The 18,312-nt window shown below is 44.9% G+C and overlaps 1 protein-coding gene across 1 annotated transcript; it reads right to left on the bottom strand.

Moving 5' to 3' along the window:
• Positions 1–2,423: 2,423 nt before the first annotated feature.
• On the bottom strand, positions 2,424–17,702 carry LOC149360579 (uncharacterized). The gene is made up of 4 exons (XM_089569331.1): positions 17,551–17,702; positions 12,591–12,710; positions 7,254–7,420; positions 2,424–2,774 (listed from the first exon to the last, which is right to left on the bottom strand). The coding sequence occupies exons 1-4, from the start codon at positions 17,671–17,673 to the stop codon at positions 2,516–2,518; spliced, it is 669 nt and encodes a 222-aa protein (XP_089425457.1). The 5' UTR covers positions 17,674–17,702; the 3' UTR covers positions 2,424–2,515.
• Between the last annotated feature and the right edge of the window lie 610 nt (positions 17,703–18,312).

Below are 18,312 nucleotides of genomic sequence, written 5' to 3'. Positions count from 1 at the left end.
AGCGTTAGCACTTGTATCATGTTGTATAAAGTTGTAATCCTTTGTTCATGTCTGAGCACTGTATGGGTGACAGGGCTCTCGTCAGGCAGATAGCATCTGCCTTTAGCCCTGTTATCCTAGACTGTTGGTTTCTGAAAGATTGCTCCAATAAAAAAAAGGAATAAAAATAAACTGTTTTAGCACGCCGTGGAAAGCGGTTCAATCAAGAAATGCAAAATTTGCTGCCGCCTCCGTAAGCAGCAGCTTGAAGCCCTATACGGAGGATTATAAAACCACTTTTTTTTTTTCATTGCACGGTGCATCACAAACAGATTAAACTACAATAAGTAAAAATGTTACAGCGCAAACAAAGACACGGACAAGATAGACGAAACACGACACAAGAAAGCACTTGTGTGTGTTTTCGTCTCTTTTGCCCGTGTCTTTGCTTGCGCTATAACATTTCTACTTCAAGATGAACTACCAACTCGCCCAACAGGAACTTTTAATGAAACTACAATAACGCATCACAAACACTTCTTAAAAAAGCATGCCGCACTGAAACGCATAAAACTAAGAATTTATTATATTTCGCTCACCCGGTTGAAGACACCAATGGCAAAACAAGAACGGAAGCTGTCGAACTAACTTGATTTATATCATTTTTATTTACAGGATATAATATATACCCTAATTTATTCTATTTCACATTGTTTGGGTCTTAATATATATATTCTTAATATAGCCTCAAAACAAGTTCTTGCCTGTTGTCTGTTCTTTTAACCAATCGTGAACGCTCACCCGCTCGCTCAGCTTTCAAAATCGCTAGAACAAACCCAAATCTGATGAAGCCGAGCCGGTGTTTCTTTCTTCCTTCACTTACTTCAGCAGTGTTACCGCGACGCTGTGGACAAGCCTGGTAGAATGTGAGCATTTAGGTTGAGCAAATCTCTGCCCTGGAGAAGATAGCTACAGAATTAAACGCACCCATCTTGTGTGCCATAAATGGGCAGTCCGCGTATAACGAACGCTCTGCCTCTTTATGCAAGTTTTTATTCTTTATATTTTTTAAATATGAGATCCACAATGTTTCTTATACTCATGAGTGTGTGTGTATGTGCGCGTGCGTGCTTTCGTGCGTGGGTTCGTGCGTGCGTGCGTAACAACACGACGTCATGTTCGCGGCATTGTCCAGTAGCAGCGCCTGTTTGCGAGTATTAGAGCTCCACGGGTGGCCCTGCGGAGTAAAAATACTCGATAAGGAGCTGAAAGAATGGCAGACAGTTGTTTGCAGGATGCAGGAGGTTGCTTCCGTGTCAGCAAGAACGCTTACGATGCGGTAGCCGTTGAAGAGGGCCCTTCGCAGGCATTCATTTGCGCTGGAGAGTAGCAGGGCAGTCAGTGGCGGCGTCGGCAAGTGCTTGCGGCTTGGGAACCAGAAGGGCCTTATCCCCCCATCACACTCAGAAGTAGGCGAGATGGGGTCTCACAAGCAAGAGGTTTCCACCTCTGTAGACTGCCTGTCAGCTTCTCTTTCGTAAGCTGGAGCCACCCGACAACGGTGGCCAGCAAAGCCGCCGAAGGACAGAGGCGAGGTTTGAAAACAATAGTGGAAGTAAGCATCGTCGTGTCTCAAAACAACAGTGCACAGCCCGGGCCACTGCGTAGCTTCGTTCACGCAGTATGATTTCCGAGTGTTATGCAGCGGGTTGAAACACAACGGCGCCCACGCGATCACCTTCGGAAGTGAAAGACGAGACCTTTCCAACGGGAGTGGTCCGACAGCACGCCCAAGCAACCTTCAGGCCAGATCGGGCTCTTCTGAGATCTTTGACCACAGAAAACATGCGAGAGCAGGAACGCCTTCGGAAACGGAAACAGAGTTAAGAGCATATGCATTCCTGCAATGCCGTAGTTAGGCTTTGGACATATTACGCCAGTTATGTTTCTAGTTGGCACAGCGGTTTCTTCAAGAATCAGCTATGGTATTGCCGGATTTCTTGTGAGTGATTTAGTGTTCAAATTACTATGCTTTAGTGTACTCTCTGATATGACTTTCAATATACGATTGCCTGCATATCACTTTTTCAACTCAAGTTTACAATGTCATGCGTTTCTTTTGCAGTCGGTGTTTTCCTATAAGATTGCATTTCTTTCTATCCTAAATCTTGGCTGCGCACACTTTGGAAATTACAGAACGCAGGCAGGACACAAGAAAAATTTCTGAACTTTATTATCCAGGCTTAATTGTTCCTGTTCTAGTGCGGACATAGTGTACTAGCGGCAGAACAACAGAGAGTAATGCATGGACTCAAATGAATAGCTAACTACGAAACGTGCAGGTGATCTCTAATTAGTAAGAATGTGCTAGATAAAGTACACAGCATCAGTCCGCATGCGTATGACATGCTTTGAGGCTGCTTTACAACCCACTATATTGCGACTCGTGCGTAAGCTATACAATCTATCATTGGGAATGGATTCTTTGCGGCAAGATCACGTATGCATGCCTGCACTTGGGAAAGGCCGTGCAGAGTCAAGGTGAGCTAGGGCGGCGACTGCAGCATCTCGACTTGCTGACGGTGTACGCCAGGCACTCGATCAAGATGGCGACGAAGCAGATGGAGGCGCAGGCAAGTAGCAGAAGAAACAGCCCGCCCACGTCCTCCACGTTAATCGTGTGGAAGGTGAAGTGCTGCGTTGACGGCGATCCAGCCAGGACTTTTTGCCTGGCTCGTTCGATGAGGCTCAGGCGGTGCCACTCTGGCAGGCCTGACTCGACGATCCAACGGGTCCTGCGCGGGCATAGAAAAGCATCCCGGTTAATGCAGCCCGTATTTCTAGGGTGAATCCAGGATATATTTTCGCTGCACTGAACTTAAACCCGGGGACTATGAATGACGACTTCTATAGAGTTAGTTCTTGGGCTAGTTGGTATTCTTGATTTAAACTCATAGTTTTTCAGCGCAACGGCACACGGCCAAAGAAAAGAAGCAGGAAGAGAAGGATGAACACAGCGCTGTGTTCATCCTTCTTATCTTCCTGCTTCTTTTCTTTGGCCGTGTGCCGTTGCGCTGAAAAACTATGCGTTAGGTATGACAAGGTCTCGTTTATAAGCACTGGATATCTGGGCACTAAATTAGGGCGAAATATGCATGCAGTCAGCCTAAACATTCAGAAATACGTCTTGGGCAATATGTTTTTTTTTATGTTTCAAAGAATATTTGAAAGCGTTATTTTCTCATTGTTTTGCCAAATTTAACCGATCTGTGATGCTACCATTAAAGGGCAGCTCATGATTTTTGTAACTAGTTGAGCGGGAAGTGCTCACTGTGCTGGCTTCGCGCCACGATATAGACAGCCGCAGGTTTTTATTTGCCATTCTCCTTGTGTTCATTTTGGCGCGTGCTAGCGTTCGAATACGCTTGGTTGCCATTGCACGCACGATATCTGCTGTGACCGGCCAGTCGTTAAATTTGACCCTTTTGCTCAGGAACCACAAGAAATACCTAATAAACACACAGCTAACGTAACAAACGGATTCAGGTGGGTGTCTACTAAAGCAGAGTTGTGGAATGAATGCAAGGAAGTTCCTTTCACAGGATGTTTATTGGCCAATTGGGCTTGAACATTAGGAGGGTTAAGCAAAAAAACAACAATAACGAATTCGTAATATACTATGCCTTACTTCATTAAATACTGCAAGAAAAGCTGTTCATAATAATACTGGTGGGACGGAATAAGCCATGGTAGTAGTAGTATAAGACATTTATTCAGCCAACAACTACAGGCTCAGCATAATCCGGGTAGATACTCGTAGAAAGGGCCTTCAACCGCAGGGCTTCGTTTTATGGTGTTTGAAAACTACCAATAAAAAATGAGCCGCCCGAACTAAAATACTGAAGCGAAGTGTTACTGACATGAATTCTTTGCATGAAACTAAACTTAGGTGTCTATTGCCTTTTAACACTTTTCTGTGTCTTGCAGCTGTTGCAGCTGTTAGGTGCAGTTTTGATGTTTCCGAATTTCACAACTTTTGCGTCCCAACAGTGCGAAGCAGAAAAAAAAAGATGATGATACATCAATCTGAATTCAAACCACAGACACGCTAAGCTTACCGACGCCTTGGAGAACTCTGCATCGCAGCCTCTCGCCCTGCCTGTTCTAACTCGTAACCTCTCTGAAGCCAGCTGAAGAGCGGGCGAGGACTATGACAGGTCAAAGAGCAAAATTAAGCGAGAGACACCATGCATGCTGCCTAGCAATTGAAAACGCAACTGGATGCGTGTGACGGCCCGTAATGCATCAAAAGCAGTCAGGGAACCCGAATATAGGTAGCAAGTAAGAAAATATAAACTACCCAGGATATTTGACCATAGAGCGGATGCCCGGGCCAGTTTTATCACTCAGTTGCCCAGATTCTGCTCGCATAATGCAGAAAGAAACTAGATCATTTTAGCCAAGCAAGCAAGGACTGTATGACCACTAGTTCTGCCATATGCGCCGTTCAACCAACGCTGTTCTTCAGTGAATAAACCTTCCCAGTTTCTTAACCATGCAGTGAAATGAAATTCGCTAACTACAAAGGTCGCTGCCGTATCTGTTGTCATTTGCCGTTTCCGGTTACGGCTGTGATAGTTCACACCTCCAGCAGCGCTGCACACTACTCCGCTCTGCTGTTTTGTTTTCGTGCTGGTTTTTCCCTGCGCTCTTCTGTCGTCGTGCTGTTCCTTCTCTGTGCTGTTTTTCGCTGTGCCGTTTTGTCCGGCGTGCTGTTTTGATGCATGCTGTTTTTTCCCTGTGCTGTTCTGTCGCCATGATGTTTTTTCCGTGTGCTGTTTTGTCGCTCTGCCGTTTTCCTCAGTGCTAATTCGTCTCTGTGCTGAGTTTTGTGCGCTGTTTTGACGCATGCTGTTTTGTCATGTGCTGTTCTTTCGAGTGCCCTTATTCATACACCAAAGAATCTTGACGGCTTCTTTGCGCCCTGTTCAACACCTGCCATTTATTAGTTCGGTGGTCTGATCGCACTTCGCTGGCCTGCTTCGGGACTCGCTTTACTAATAACTACGTCCTGTTTTCCCGCTTCCGTATAGCGACGGCAGATACTTTTCCTGAATAGTTGCGGAAATTTGCAATAATTATTTATTTATTTCCTAATGTGTCCCAACGGGTTACCGGAGCCCCATATATGTTGAACAATAATATTGCTGCACGTTCAGGCTAGCTAAGCCATAATCACACAACCTAAAAACCAAGCTGAATTTCGAATTAATCACTTTTCCGCGGGAAGAACAGTTTGCAAAAGTGTTATCTTTTTTTGCGTAGGGGAGAGGGTCCATGCCCAAATAGTGAGTCCATGAGAAACTACGACAGCCAGCGTGAAAACAGTGTCGGTGTTGATTTTTTGTTCTTCTTGGATAACTTTTTAGTTAGAAGCAGCGGAGAGCTACATGATCTTTATTAAGTGCTTTGCGCTATATAGACGTTGGCAGGAAAAAAAAACTATAGACCATAGGACAGAAGCACAGAGCCTTTGAAAAAAGATCATGTACCAACTAGCTCATCAGAAAGTTTTAATTCAGAGACACGTGATGATATCACATAATTTTATTTTAGTTTTACCGATAAGTTAAGAAAATTAGCAGCACTACCGACCAAGAATGCTTGCAGCCAAATCTTAATAATGTCCTAGAGTGGTGCACCCTTTGGTCCATGTAAATAAATAGCGACAAATCAGTTCTTCTTCAGGTTACTAACAAGAAAGCGCCATACAGTTTTAATTACGCAATAAACAATCTTCTACTGCTACAGGTGAGCGAATACAAATATCTTGGAGTCACCATTACAAATCGCCTTTCATGGTCCAGCCACATTAATAAAACTTTGCTCGTCTGCTTCAAGGAACCTCGGCCTTCTAAGACACAAATTAAATACGCACCCTCTGAACTTAAACAACTTGCCTTCAACACACTAATTCGTCCGAAACTTGAGTATGCTTCCGTCGTATGGGATCCGCACTTAAAAAAGGATATAAAGAAACTTGAAATGATCCAAAGAAAAGCCGTCCGTTTCATTTTTAACGCTTACCATAGCTCTATCTCGCCATCCGTACTGATGTCTACGACGAACATATCCACTCTAGAAAGAAGGAGAGCACTCAGCAAGGCTTAAATTTCTGTACTCATTTTACTCTAGTCAATTTAATATTAATGCTGCTCCCTATATATCCCCCCGTTCTACACGACAGACACGCAGTAGCCACAACCAACCATCACCTTACCTTACCCCGTACTTTGCACGCACAAATACGTTCAAAAACTCATTTTTTCCCCGAACAATCACAACATGGAACTCACTGCCAGCAAATGTCTTTTCGGCTCAGGATGCCGCTGCTTTTGAAAAGAGTGTCTTATTGTATGTGTAAACTTAACAATATCATTGCCCTCTGTTTGGTTTTCTTCCTTTATTGTTGCCGGAACGCTGGATTTGCGTAGTGTTTGATATTATTTTTGCTTTTTGGATGTTGCCACCCTGCTTGGTCTCTATGACTGCAGTATGTGTAAATAAAATAAATAATAATAATAAGTGCCCTAAAGCAACAGTCCACACCGATTTAGTTCCCTTAGGAAATTTAGCAATATTGCGGCAATTACTTTGTGTCCGCAATATGCTACAAATATGTTACACTATTTCACCACCGGCTACGTTTTGTCCGAGATATTATCCAACCTTTCGGGATGATACGGTGCGGTGTACCGTGAAACTAATGTCACATCGCACTGAAGGCTTACTAGAGACGAGAGAAGCCGTAGTTTTCGGCTGTGTTGTCCACATAGAGAGATTATGATGTTGCTACAACTTGAACAGATGTCCCTGTATGCACCACCTCACAAAGGAGCGGTAGCTGGTGAATCACAAAAGAATCTTTGCAGAACGGCTACCGCTCTAACGGGAGTTCCAGCGAGAGCTGAAAGTTTGAAGTCAGCTAGATGGCGTGGTTACGCTTATCCCTTAATGTGCCGACGGAATCAGTGCGCAGCAAATATCATGAACAGAAATCTCTTTATGAGATCCTTGGACGCAATTTCGGGTTGTTTTCTTCCGACATCCCATCCCGATCACAAAGCCTTCTGTCAAAATGGCCCCTTTCCAAATACTACACTTCTGCACTACAGACACTGAAGTATGCGCGTGAATACTTGGTACTTAAGAAACTACCATCCACATGCAGAGCAAGCAAATGAATGAGAGCGTGCGCGTGAGTAGAGTAATACCGCTGGTGCAGAGTCCTGCGCAGGCGTATGGGAAGGTCCTTCCTGACCCACATGCCCATGGTGAGGTTCATGGCGATCTCCCGCCCCATGTAGAACACTCCATTGGGAGGCTTTTTGTACAGCCGCAAGAGAGCGTGGTACAAAAGCGTCTCGTCCAGGAACACCACCTGCTCGCGATAAGAGAAATATAGGGCCTTTTGTAGCGCAGCGCATTGCATGAAATAATTATTTGCATTGCAACGAACGCACAATGCATTCCTTCTTTTCCATGTACCAGAGCATTTTTCTAGACATTGTGCTTGTGCTGCTGATGTAGCGCTGTATTTCTAGGGCAGGAATTCATTATCAGGACTGACGCAATTTGCTTAGGCAACTAGCTCATCCCTGCGCAGCTGTCGACAGCCACTCTAATTGCTGGGGTTGTTTTCAGATGGCAGAAAAGGTAAGAAGCATGTGCAATTCCAGTGGTATGCACCTCCCGCACTTAATCCTTCCAGTTTTCTTACTATTTATACGGTTAGAGGGCACCAATACGGCGATGCCACCGATACTATTTGCGGCACGTAAAACAAAGTGGAAATGGCGAATTCCTTAATTTAAGGATGTTTGCACCTATTTCGTACATTTTTCGGTACAACAAAAGATCAGTTTCTCTAAAACAAGGCCACTATTGAAGAATATTCGTCGAAGCCCAACTGCACTCGAAGCCTTACTAATCAAAGCTGACATGCAAAGCACGCCCACGCTGATTCTCCAGCCTCGCTACTCCTCTTAATAGCCAGCGCCGCGGTTCGGCAATTGTCAAAAAACGATTACGCCTGAAAGCGGCTTCAAAGACCTGACTTATAAGACTGACCAATATGTCATTATGTGCTTTAGTAGCATTACACGATAAAGCATGATGTAGTACAAGAGGGCTGCGCATAATTTTCTACCATAATCGGTTTTTTCACGCATCCCGAAGTTTTTGCATACAAACAGAGTTGCATAAAAGATGAGTTCAGCTGCAGCGCCTTACACCTGAGTAAGTGCTCAAATTCGTGCTTTGTAGTCGAACACCACAGCCAATGAGTTCCTGAAGCCAACGGGAGAGAAAACGGTGCGAGTTGATTCAAACATGACCCAGTCACTACTCAAAGGTCGGCCACTTCAATCTGCTACTGGAAAAGATTACTCGCCGAAACCTGCTGTTTGCACCCCTCCACCCTGGATCCGCATTCACGCCGATGCTCTCTGCCGATAATACGCATTTCAAGAAAAGCGTACCATCGAGATGAAAGGACGCAACATACGCACTCTATCAGGCGTTCTCTCATTCTCAACTTTCATTTTTGCTCATTCAACACAGTTACGGGCTATGTGCCGGCCCTTACACTGACATTTTTGTTGCAAAATGTTTCGGTGTCGCGGCTGCAAGCCAGCAGGTGTATCACGGCGCTTCTTATTCGTCCTGCTTCACTAATCACTTGTCATGTACGCAAGTTACGCCGCCGCCGATTCATCCATATTATCAAGTACAACTGATAGCCTACAGCTTCACATTTTTGTTTGCATGCATGTTGACGAAAAGCGCCTACAGAACGAAAATAATGTATACCAGACGCACTGAAAAGCGTGGGAATTGCTTAAAGAATATACATTTCTCTACTAACTTAAACAAGTCCCTCTGTCAGTCGACAAAATAGCCGAACACAAAGCGCCTTAGGAATCGCGCCATAGGGCTGAGACCTCCGAAGTGATTGCCATTCTCTTGCTCACCATCACGTAGGCACACATGGTAGCGCTGGACGCGCTAGCATGCCGGTGACGCCTGCTGCAGTCCAAATGTGTGCGTCAGGTGGTTGGAATCATGGACCCTTACCATGTAATGGAACTATTCACGCTGCATACCACAGCCACAGAGACTACGGACGGCCAGTGTCCAATATCGCGGTTGTTACGGCAGCTCTACTTTCATATTCGCCCGCACGATGTTAGCCCTTATGAGAGCCCATGGCGTTAGAGTACAAGAAAATTTTGTGACAACATCGAGTCAGTAATGCTGAAGGATCAGCGCGTGACCAGGTGACAAGGATGAAATGTATGCACTCTTGTAGCGTCCAATCTTTTTCAACGTTGCCGAGAACCTTTTAATGATACCAATAAAACATGTTAACATCCCCACGTGTGGCTGCTTAACCTCACGTAGACGCCCTTTTGTCGCCCATGTCTAAAAATATTCGCTTCCTTCGTGAAGTGGCAGAGGCCATTCTCACTGCCAAAAATTAAAGACCAAAACATACGAGCGTACGTAGATAAAAGCAGAAACACAGAATAGGAGGCGCTAATTTCTCTCAATTGATAGCAAGCTTCAACTTGGCTCGTTCAGAATTTTTTACCAAATATTATAAGCACCCCTGAGCAAGTAAACCCTTTTTACTTACAACCATCAACACGGTACGCCAGCTCCTACTTCAAACCTATCACTGCAAATCTGCCCGCGAATCTCATCTCCACAACCGACTTAGGCCATCTTCTACTCTATTCTCCTTTCCTCAGAATCCGTGCTTTTGCCCCTAGGAGCCTCCAGATACCTCTGATCCTTGCACACGAGCTGCTAAATTTCATTTCTTCTTCATGATTTTGGCAACGTCATCAATAACTTGTGATATGTCTCAAATCTACGCTGCTTTTCGAGCCTCAACGGTACCTTTTACATGTTCGCTTGCGCAGCCAACTCCGTTGCCCTTATCATTGAGGCATTATCGTTATTCTATGAATTTCGGCCTCATACCTGACCATAATCGGAGCAAACTACTATTTAGCTTCTTCTCAAAGCATACTCTTATGCTACTGCTCATGACCTGAGAAAACAGGTAATACGAGTTTTATCCAATTCACATCAACGCGCTGAGTGTCTTGTGATACGAGCGTGCTGTCACCCACAGAACACATATTTGCAAATCATGGCCTCAAATTGAGATAAATTGAGATATTGAGATAAATTTTTATCATCAATATGATACTTTTATGATAAAGCAAAGTTTAACACTGCCACATTTCGAAATATGGATCATTATAGAAGTTGGCGCTTTGCAATAACATTTGACAATATCACTACGTAACATGATCTGAAACGCGTTATTATTTCCTCTACTCCCGGGACAGAAGAAGAGTTCTCTCAGAAATAATACATTGCTCATTTCAGCATCGAAATAGTATGAAGTTGCCTCTATGGAAACCTATCGAACTTTAGTGACTTTGTTCGCGAGTCCAACCTTGTATACAGACAAAACCTGGCCACGGTTTAATGTTTAATGAGATTATGTAGATCTGCAGTCAGCTCTTCATTGCCGCCTGCCTAGCTATTTCATAAAATTAGTAATTTGTCAGCTATTTTCTTCTTCATGGTTACTGCTGATGCTGTTTTCCTTTCTTCTTGTTAGAAGATATTAAGATGTGGTCCTATTTACAGCACTTGACCGCGATTATTCGGAACTGATTCCAGGTTATAGCCAACAGGCTTTGCTCTACAGTCAAAATTTGCCGTTTCCCACTTTCGTTCCAAACACACTTCTTACAGTTCCTGCCCTGTCTCACCTTTTCATCAGTTATATACCGTATTTACTCGCCTAACGGTCTAACTTTTCATTCCCAATTTTGTTAATATGCACCCTTACACGATAGTGAAATTAAGACCAATAGCCAAGTGCACAGAACTACGAACGCTATTCTGCGTTGTTTGGCCGCTTGAGCTGTCCCGTATCAAATGTAGCGTACAAAAATTTGCGCATTTTGTACAGCTTTCTCAATTTCCAAGGCTTAATTCGAGTTTTTTTTTTTTCAGTTTGGAAAAGATAATTTTGTTCCGGACATGCATGGAGTCACGGAAGCCAAATATCCAACTATTCTACTTGCATGTATAAAAGCTATGTGGCACTTAGGTAAAAATATCTAATTTTGTCCCTGTTTTGTACATTCTTAAAGTTTCTAGCACCTGAACTTCAGTTTTTTTTCTTATACTGCTAAATATTGTTGCGGGAAAGAATATATTTACAGATATTTACAAATAGACAAGAACAGCTGCGAGCGGCACCGAGAACACAGTCCGAACTTCGTTGTCGTCTTCTACTCTTCCCACTCGTGCCATCGCTCTTTGCCGTCGTCGTCTACCCGCATCAGGACCCCCGGCTGCTGAAACGCCGTCTCGGCGTTAGGGCGGCGACGTATGGGCGTCTTGATAAGGTTTAAAGCGACAGACGTGGACGATGTCGGTGGTGGCGCCAGAGGACGATGGCGAGGTTTCAAGGGGAGCAATTTCATAGTTCACGTCGGTAACACGGCGCACGACACGGTAAGGGCCACGGTAGTGCGAAAGGAGCTTATCGGAGAGACCGACGCTGCGACAGGGCGTCCAGAGAAGGACGAGTGATCCCGGGGTAAATTCGACGCCCTGGTGACGGCGGTCGTAGGCTGACTTCTGGGAAACTTGAGAGGCTTGGAGCCTACTACGTGCTATTTGGCGCGCCAGCGTGGCCTGGGAGATGGCGTCCCGAGCGTAAGCAGTGGTGGGGGCTGAAGAAGGCGGCAAGCGTTCGGCCGAGCGGCCGTCCAAACAATTCGCGGAGTTTCTCTTTGCACACGTCCCAGCTGGTCAGATGGTCTTCGTGCGTCTCATACCAGACCCGGGCGGTGTCTTTTAGATAGAATATTACATTTGCGAGCATGAGGGTCGGATCCCAGCGGTTGTAGGTACTCACTCGCTCGTACATGTTGATCCAGTCGTCGACGTCAGTGTTGTCGGTACCAGAAAAGGTCCCAGGGTCACGAGGGGGAGAAAGAACGAGTGATGTCATGGCCGGGGCTGAGGTTTGCTGGGCGGCGTCTTGGGTCATGATGAGTGAAGGCAACTGGTGGCCGCTGCGGAGCTCCGTCGTCGGTAGACGTAGGGGAAAGCCGCACCTCCACCAAATATGTTGCGGGAAAGAATATATTTACAGATATTTACAAATAGACAAGAACAGCTGCGAGCGGCACCGAGAACACAGTCCGAACTTCGTTGTCGTCTTCTACTCTTCTCACTCGTGCCATCGCTCTTTGTCGTCGTCGTCTACCCGCATCAATATTATACCAGCTTTCCCGAAATTTCTTGTTATTCCTAATCCAGCTTAGCAAGTATTCATGCCCTTAATCATGCTCTACAATTCTTGCGCGACTTACTTTGAAAAGCACAAGTTGCATCATTTTGTCATTAAGTATGTCTAAAAGACGTTTTCCAACGAGCTGAAAGCTCTGTTTGGGGGTGCATTGTTTGTCATTCCAAGATTTTGTTTAGACACGGACTCTCCAGCAACGTACCTTCTTTGACTGGAGGACGTCATCGAATGTCTCTTTGGAGAAGACGTCCTTGACAGGCATGATGCCACCCAAGCGATTTGCCTTCATCCAGATCGCCCGCTGGTTGATGTCTTGCGAGTTCTGCGCAGAACAATTAGAATTCAGTATGCTATGAATGAGGACTGATGTTGTGCCCCTTAATAGTGTAGTTACTGGACGCAGGACGCACAAGAGACGAAGACTACTCAGACGGGGCTCAGTAGTGCAAAACAAATGCTACTTGCGGTCACAGCAATGGCATGCATCCTAAAACTTGGGGGCCATAAGAAGAAGGAGGTTATCAAGAACGTAGAATAATCAAAGGAAAATTGTCTTTGACCTCCCCGCTAGGTTACTCTTACGCTCGATTGTCCTGACGAATAGCTGGCGTCGCGCTTCATCGTTACAATATGGTTACCTTCGACGCAGAGCTGCTGCGGGGTTTAGCAGTAACCAGAACTATTTCACAAAATGTAAACGCGAGGAGCAAACCTATCTCCAACAATGTCTTCACGGTTTTATCTATAGGCTGCAAAAAAAATTCCTTTTTACATTGAGCATGAAGAAGTTTTAAAACCCAAAAGCTAAAAACATGCTGAAAGGGAAGACAAGTCAGAGCAGCTTACACTGCCACTCGGTATACGCACTTCCATTCTTCGGTTGTTCTAATTTCACAATCTGCCTTGTTGTGATCAACGCAGAAACGTCCGAAAGCTACCGACTACCAACAAACTGTCTTGCCTGCACGGGATGCTTCTTTCCGGTTTCTTTTCTCGGGACTGTAATCTCTTCATGTGAGATACACAGTGATGGGCTTCAAAAAGTTATTCTTTGTTTTGAGCTATCTAACCTAAGAATTTGAAGTCAATTCCTCACGTCAGCGATTGTCTGTACCTTCATTCTATGAAGGGCTCAAAACATGTTCTCCCAAACTTTCTTGGCGCACAAAGCATGTAAGACTCTAGTTTGGGCGAGTTGGTTCACGTTGAAAGAAAAACTGGTAATGGCGCAAGAAACGGGGACACAGAAGGCACACAAAATCCTGGTGTCAGTCCTGTCTTATGTGTGCCTTCTGTGTCCCCGTTTCTTGCGCCATTACCAGTTTTCTCTTGCACAAAGCATGAATGAACTGCGAGCAGCACAGTTTTCATAGCACCACACTCACACCTGCTCGAATATGCAGCATAGGAGGCAAAGGCGAGAATATTAACCTCAGGCGACCTAAGAGAGCGGGAGCTTCAGTAATTTTAGTGCTTAGCGTGCAGGCCTCGGTAAAGTACACACGGCTCATGCAGTCTTCCATTGCAAAGTCGTCCGCATGGGGCGCCCGATAACTTTCGTTTTTCTTATTATGCGCTACTTCCGAGCCACCGCTTAAAAAGTACCGCTAACGTGCTTGCAACTTGTTACGAAACTTGGGAAACAGGATAGGTAGCTCCAATATACTAACCGCCTAGTAATGAGTGCTACATGCTCTTCTGCACACGCCACACGCGGCTACGGCCATGCCGGCTATCCGCCAATAACCACAATAAAAAGGAGATTCTATTCCCTTCGCCAGTGTACTAAAGAATAAGCAAAACATTACTAATTAGACCCGTTCAACATTAATTAGACCCATTCTACATTACTAATTAGACCCACTTGCGCATGCACAGCTTACGAGGCGACCGCGGCAATTATAGTCCTCACCGGTTTACAACTGCTCTAAGGCTTGAGGGAGCCCTGGGATAAATACCCGCACCTAATGTGGGCAATTTTAGCATATGGTCAGTGGTTTCATACATCGCTTTCTGGAGCATCCAGTGGCTTCACTTTGTAAGGTTGCGAGTAAGGGAATTAACGATAGATATATTGGATGTACTTATTTGTGCCTATCAGATATAATCTTTTCTACAATAGACGCGAATGCTCTATTTGAAACCATACCGCATTGCTATAATGTAATGCTTCAACCAAATAGCTTTCAACCAACTGATTCAATCGTTGTAACCATGGAGCTCCATTGAGGACCATAATTACCGGCATCCTACGCACGGAATGATGCGAAGAATGTAGATTGTATTTTGCTCCCCAGATGCACGTGACTTCCCGTGTTTCCAATCTGTCCATTACCATTTCCGTCAAAATGGGCTGATCTTGCTACAGTCAGACAAGTAGGGCGTGTTGTTGTTCACTGCAAGAATAGCTTCCGTGAAAGTGCCTGCGGAGCGATGGAAAACGCCTTAGGCCGGATTCAATCAAACCACTTCAAGCAAAAAAGAACGCAACAAACTTCTTAGAGAACTGCAACTAGAAATCGTTGGCTAAGGCAGCGGGGAAGTGCAGCGACGACCGGCATCTAGTGTTCACGATGAATACCTATAATGTGGACTGGCCGCTTAGAGTATTGTTAAAGTAGGCGGATCCTAGCAAAAAAAAAAAACAAGTCAGGGGCTTCCTTAAGCAACACCTGAGCACACTGACCCCAGTGGACCCGTTCGCCCTGCAAAGCTCACCAGAACTGGTAGAAGTGTTATAAAGGATTGCCTTCCTGGAGCCAGCACTGCCTTTTCTGTCGATATGAGGAATCTTCGTTACTCGATTCCCCATGACGTAATGTTTGTAGCGTTTTCCGAAGCAATATAACTCAGTGCGGATATTCATTTTCAAAACCAAGAAGGCATGAGTATCCAATTATTTTTTTGGAACTGCTGTCATGTAGTCTACCCCGTTCAAGTTTAGTGGTTGCGTTGTTTTACAAAAGAAAAGAATATGTATCGGGTTTAGACGTCTTTCTGGCTCTATGCGGTATTTCCTTGGCAGATTGATAGCCTCATTGGCATATCCTTGAACAATAATCATCTGGTTGTCCTGTTTAGATACGTTCATGATTTTTTAACATCTTTCTAAGCCTTTCGCCCTGTGCAAGCGTAGATAGTGTAGCCCAGGCAAGAGCGTATAGCCAGGGGGGGGCTCGGTGATGACAGAACTCCCCCAGAAATTTTCTGAGCAATGCATCCACCCCTCCTTCCACCTCCTTTGGACTTTATGTTCACCAATGCTATTTACACATCGCATAGATATACTATATAGTAAAAACGCAAATAAGAACAGTATTCGTTTATTCTCGCCTCTATAATAAGAGGTGGAAGTTATTGCAGAAAAGAATCACTCTGCCATCGCACGACGTATGACACTCATTTTAGTTATAGGCACAGTTTACCCAATTGAATGTACCTTTTAACATCAGGCTATTTTTTGACGATTTGCATTATCCTGAAATGATCATTTGCATTATCCTGAAACTAAGTCGAAAATAATAATTGTTTTCTAAGTGCCTCTGCGGCCGGGCGCCGGTTCACGTGCATGGCGTTGAAGTTTTGACAAATGCCACTCGTCCGCAGAAGCTTCTGCAGATCTTGTTGTATATTATGTACAAAAATTGTAAGTAGCGGCGATTTTTCGTACGAAGTTTTTTTTTTAAGAAATAATTGTTCTTTACGAATCAAGTCATTGGAGTCCTGCATGCATTGTTATTTTTATTTAGATATTACAGTGAACGATACAACTAACCTTTCTGCTTTAATGAAGCAGAAAAATTAATAGGGTATTGTTTATACCCAGGCTCTATTTCCTTTTTTTTCCGGCGGCATATACCCTCACCCGGAAAGTATTTCTGGCTCCGCCACTTAGACCAGGATATCTTTGTTGTTTTTAAGACCTGTTCTTGCGGTTTAAATTTTACCTATGAACTGCCAAATGACCAAGCCTTTATGCTCCGAGGCTTACAAACAACCTTTAATGATAATGACCATGAATGCTGAATGTTTCCGGCCCGGACAAAAAAAGCATTAATCCGACAATAATCGTATGATGTAAGCTGCTCAAAAGGGGCGCAGCGCATGGATGCCTCCTGGATGCAGTGCAGAACAGAAGAGCTACTACCACCGCAAGGCATATAGCCTAACACAGCAGGTCAAGCGGCTGCTCGCAGTGGGTTTTTGCTTCACGATCATCTATTGCTGAGTCCGGGTTGCGGAAAGGGAAGGGTTATGCATGCCAGAATCCGCTGACATTTGAGTGAATGAAGGAATTGGAAGTAATGCCCTACTTTCATAAACTATCGCACAATATTAAGAAAGCTCCTGAAAGACATACTGTTAATGTGGTGTGTTCCGCACCTTGTAAATTTTCTAGCGCCTGCTCGAGAACAAGGAGACGAAGAAACGCGCATGTAAAACCAACACGTGAAAAAGTACATCGAATTCAAGACTAGTGCTGTTTAATGCGTACTGTTGGCATGTGAAAAAATGTATTTTGCTGAAGTGCATTTTGTGTATTTCGTAGTGTTGCAGTTTTTTAAGTGATTTTGTAAGGCTGCACTTACTTGCCCACACTATGCACTTACAGAACTTCATTTAACTTCCTTTACAAAAAAATTGCTAGTCGGCACTCTGTGTATCAGATGGCGCACAAAGCGATTGGTTCGTTGTTTGCATGTTCCACCTCGAGCCGTGGTTTAACGCTAGCAGAAAGCTGCCGGCAGCTCCCGCAGCAGCCGTTTCTCGTCGCCTCTATTATGGCAACCGAACACTACAAGAGCTGTCCTAAACCATACTGCACGTGTTTAAAGTGTACGAGTAAGACAGATGTTGAAGCCTCATAAAATTACACTAAAGGATGCGTAACAGCATGCAAGTAGAATTCCCGGTCCATCTAGGATGACACCAGGCGCTACTGTGACGAACCTCCATAGCATGTATGCTGGGTCTTGAAGCAGTTCACAGCGGACAGGCTTATTTGATCTCGTTCTTACTGTTGCAAGCACCTGCAATGCTTCAAGTGCTGGCTTTTTAGTGCCAATATTTCTTTCCTCATCTATTATTACTCATTAAATCCTAATTAGAGTTTTCTCTGACGAAACAGAAGTGATTCAACAGGAGGTATGAGCTTGCGGTACCCGGAAGCGCTCCTCGTATGTTGTGCCACGTATAATGACGGGCAGCACTTCTTTGTTATCCATGATGTCACGGAGGGTGTCCAAGCGCGGGCGCATGTCCTTCGTTGTCAGGCTGGCCTTCATGTGGCCCGTGAATCCCCCAGCCAGCACGAACACTGCCAGCCACCATGAGCCGATGATCCAACGCTTCGCGGTGCCCGTGGTAATCCGGGGACTGGCTGCGTGTAAAGGGAATGAACGTCGCAATCTCTCTTATAATTCACCAACAAAACTTGCGTTTTATGTGTCGTTAGCGCTTATTATTCCTGAGGCGCTAGTTAAGAGAGCCTCCTAAGTAATTTAGGGACTCTTTACCTTCCAGACTGGCTCAGGAGGTAACAAATTAGCCTTTATAGAGAGATAACAGCAGGCTCTTGACCATCTGGATTCCGCTCTTAATCTTACCGCTGACCTACTTCTGAAACAAGGAATCCAAGAACTTGGGTGACGCGGACATTAAATAGCGTAGCTCTTAAAGGCTTGTCCTAGCTGCGGCAGGGGGTGCGAACATCACAAAAGGCGATGGGAAAGCTTGAACGAGAAACCGCCTTCATCGAGTGCGCTGCAAAGAGGCTGAATCTTGTGATAGCCGGTACTGGTGCCCTCTGCTTTAACTAAAATTCTAGAGCTTAAGCGCAGCTGCAGCTAGCGGTATTGAGTAAGGCACGCAATCTTGGTGAGGTGTTCTCTGTTCAGAACTCTCCGCGATTTTCCAGTAATTCA

This window comes from Amblyomma mixtum, chromosome 2 (genome assembly GCF_055824585.1).
Source record: "Amblyomma mixtum isolate Tamu chromosome 2, ASM5582458v1, whole genome shotgun sequence".
Lineage (NCBI taxonomy): Eukaryota > Metazoa > Arthropoda > Arachnida > Ixodida > Ixodidae > Amblyomma > Amblyomma mixtum.
The sequence above is the reverse complement of the archived record's forward strand: the minus strand, read 5'-3'. Positions and strand labels throughout refer to the sequence as shown.

Coding starts and splice junctions, on each gene's coding strand:
- LOC149360579 (XM_089569331.1), bottom strand. CDS start 17,673: ATGAAGGCCAGCCTGACAACGAAGGACATGCGCCCGCGCTTGGACACC. Junction 12,711..17,550: donor CATACGAGGAGCGCTTCCGG/GTACCGCAAGCT, acceptor TGTTCTGCGCAG/AACTCGCAAGACATCAACCA. Junction 2,775..7,253: donor CGCAGGACTCTGCACCAGCG/GTATTACTCTAC, acceptor ATGCCCGCGCAG/GACCCGTTGGATCGTCGAGT.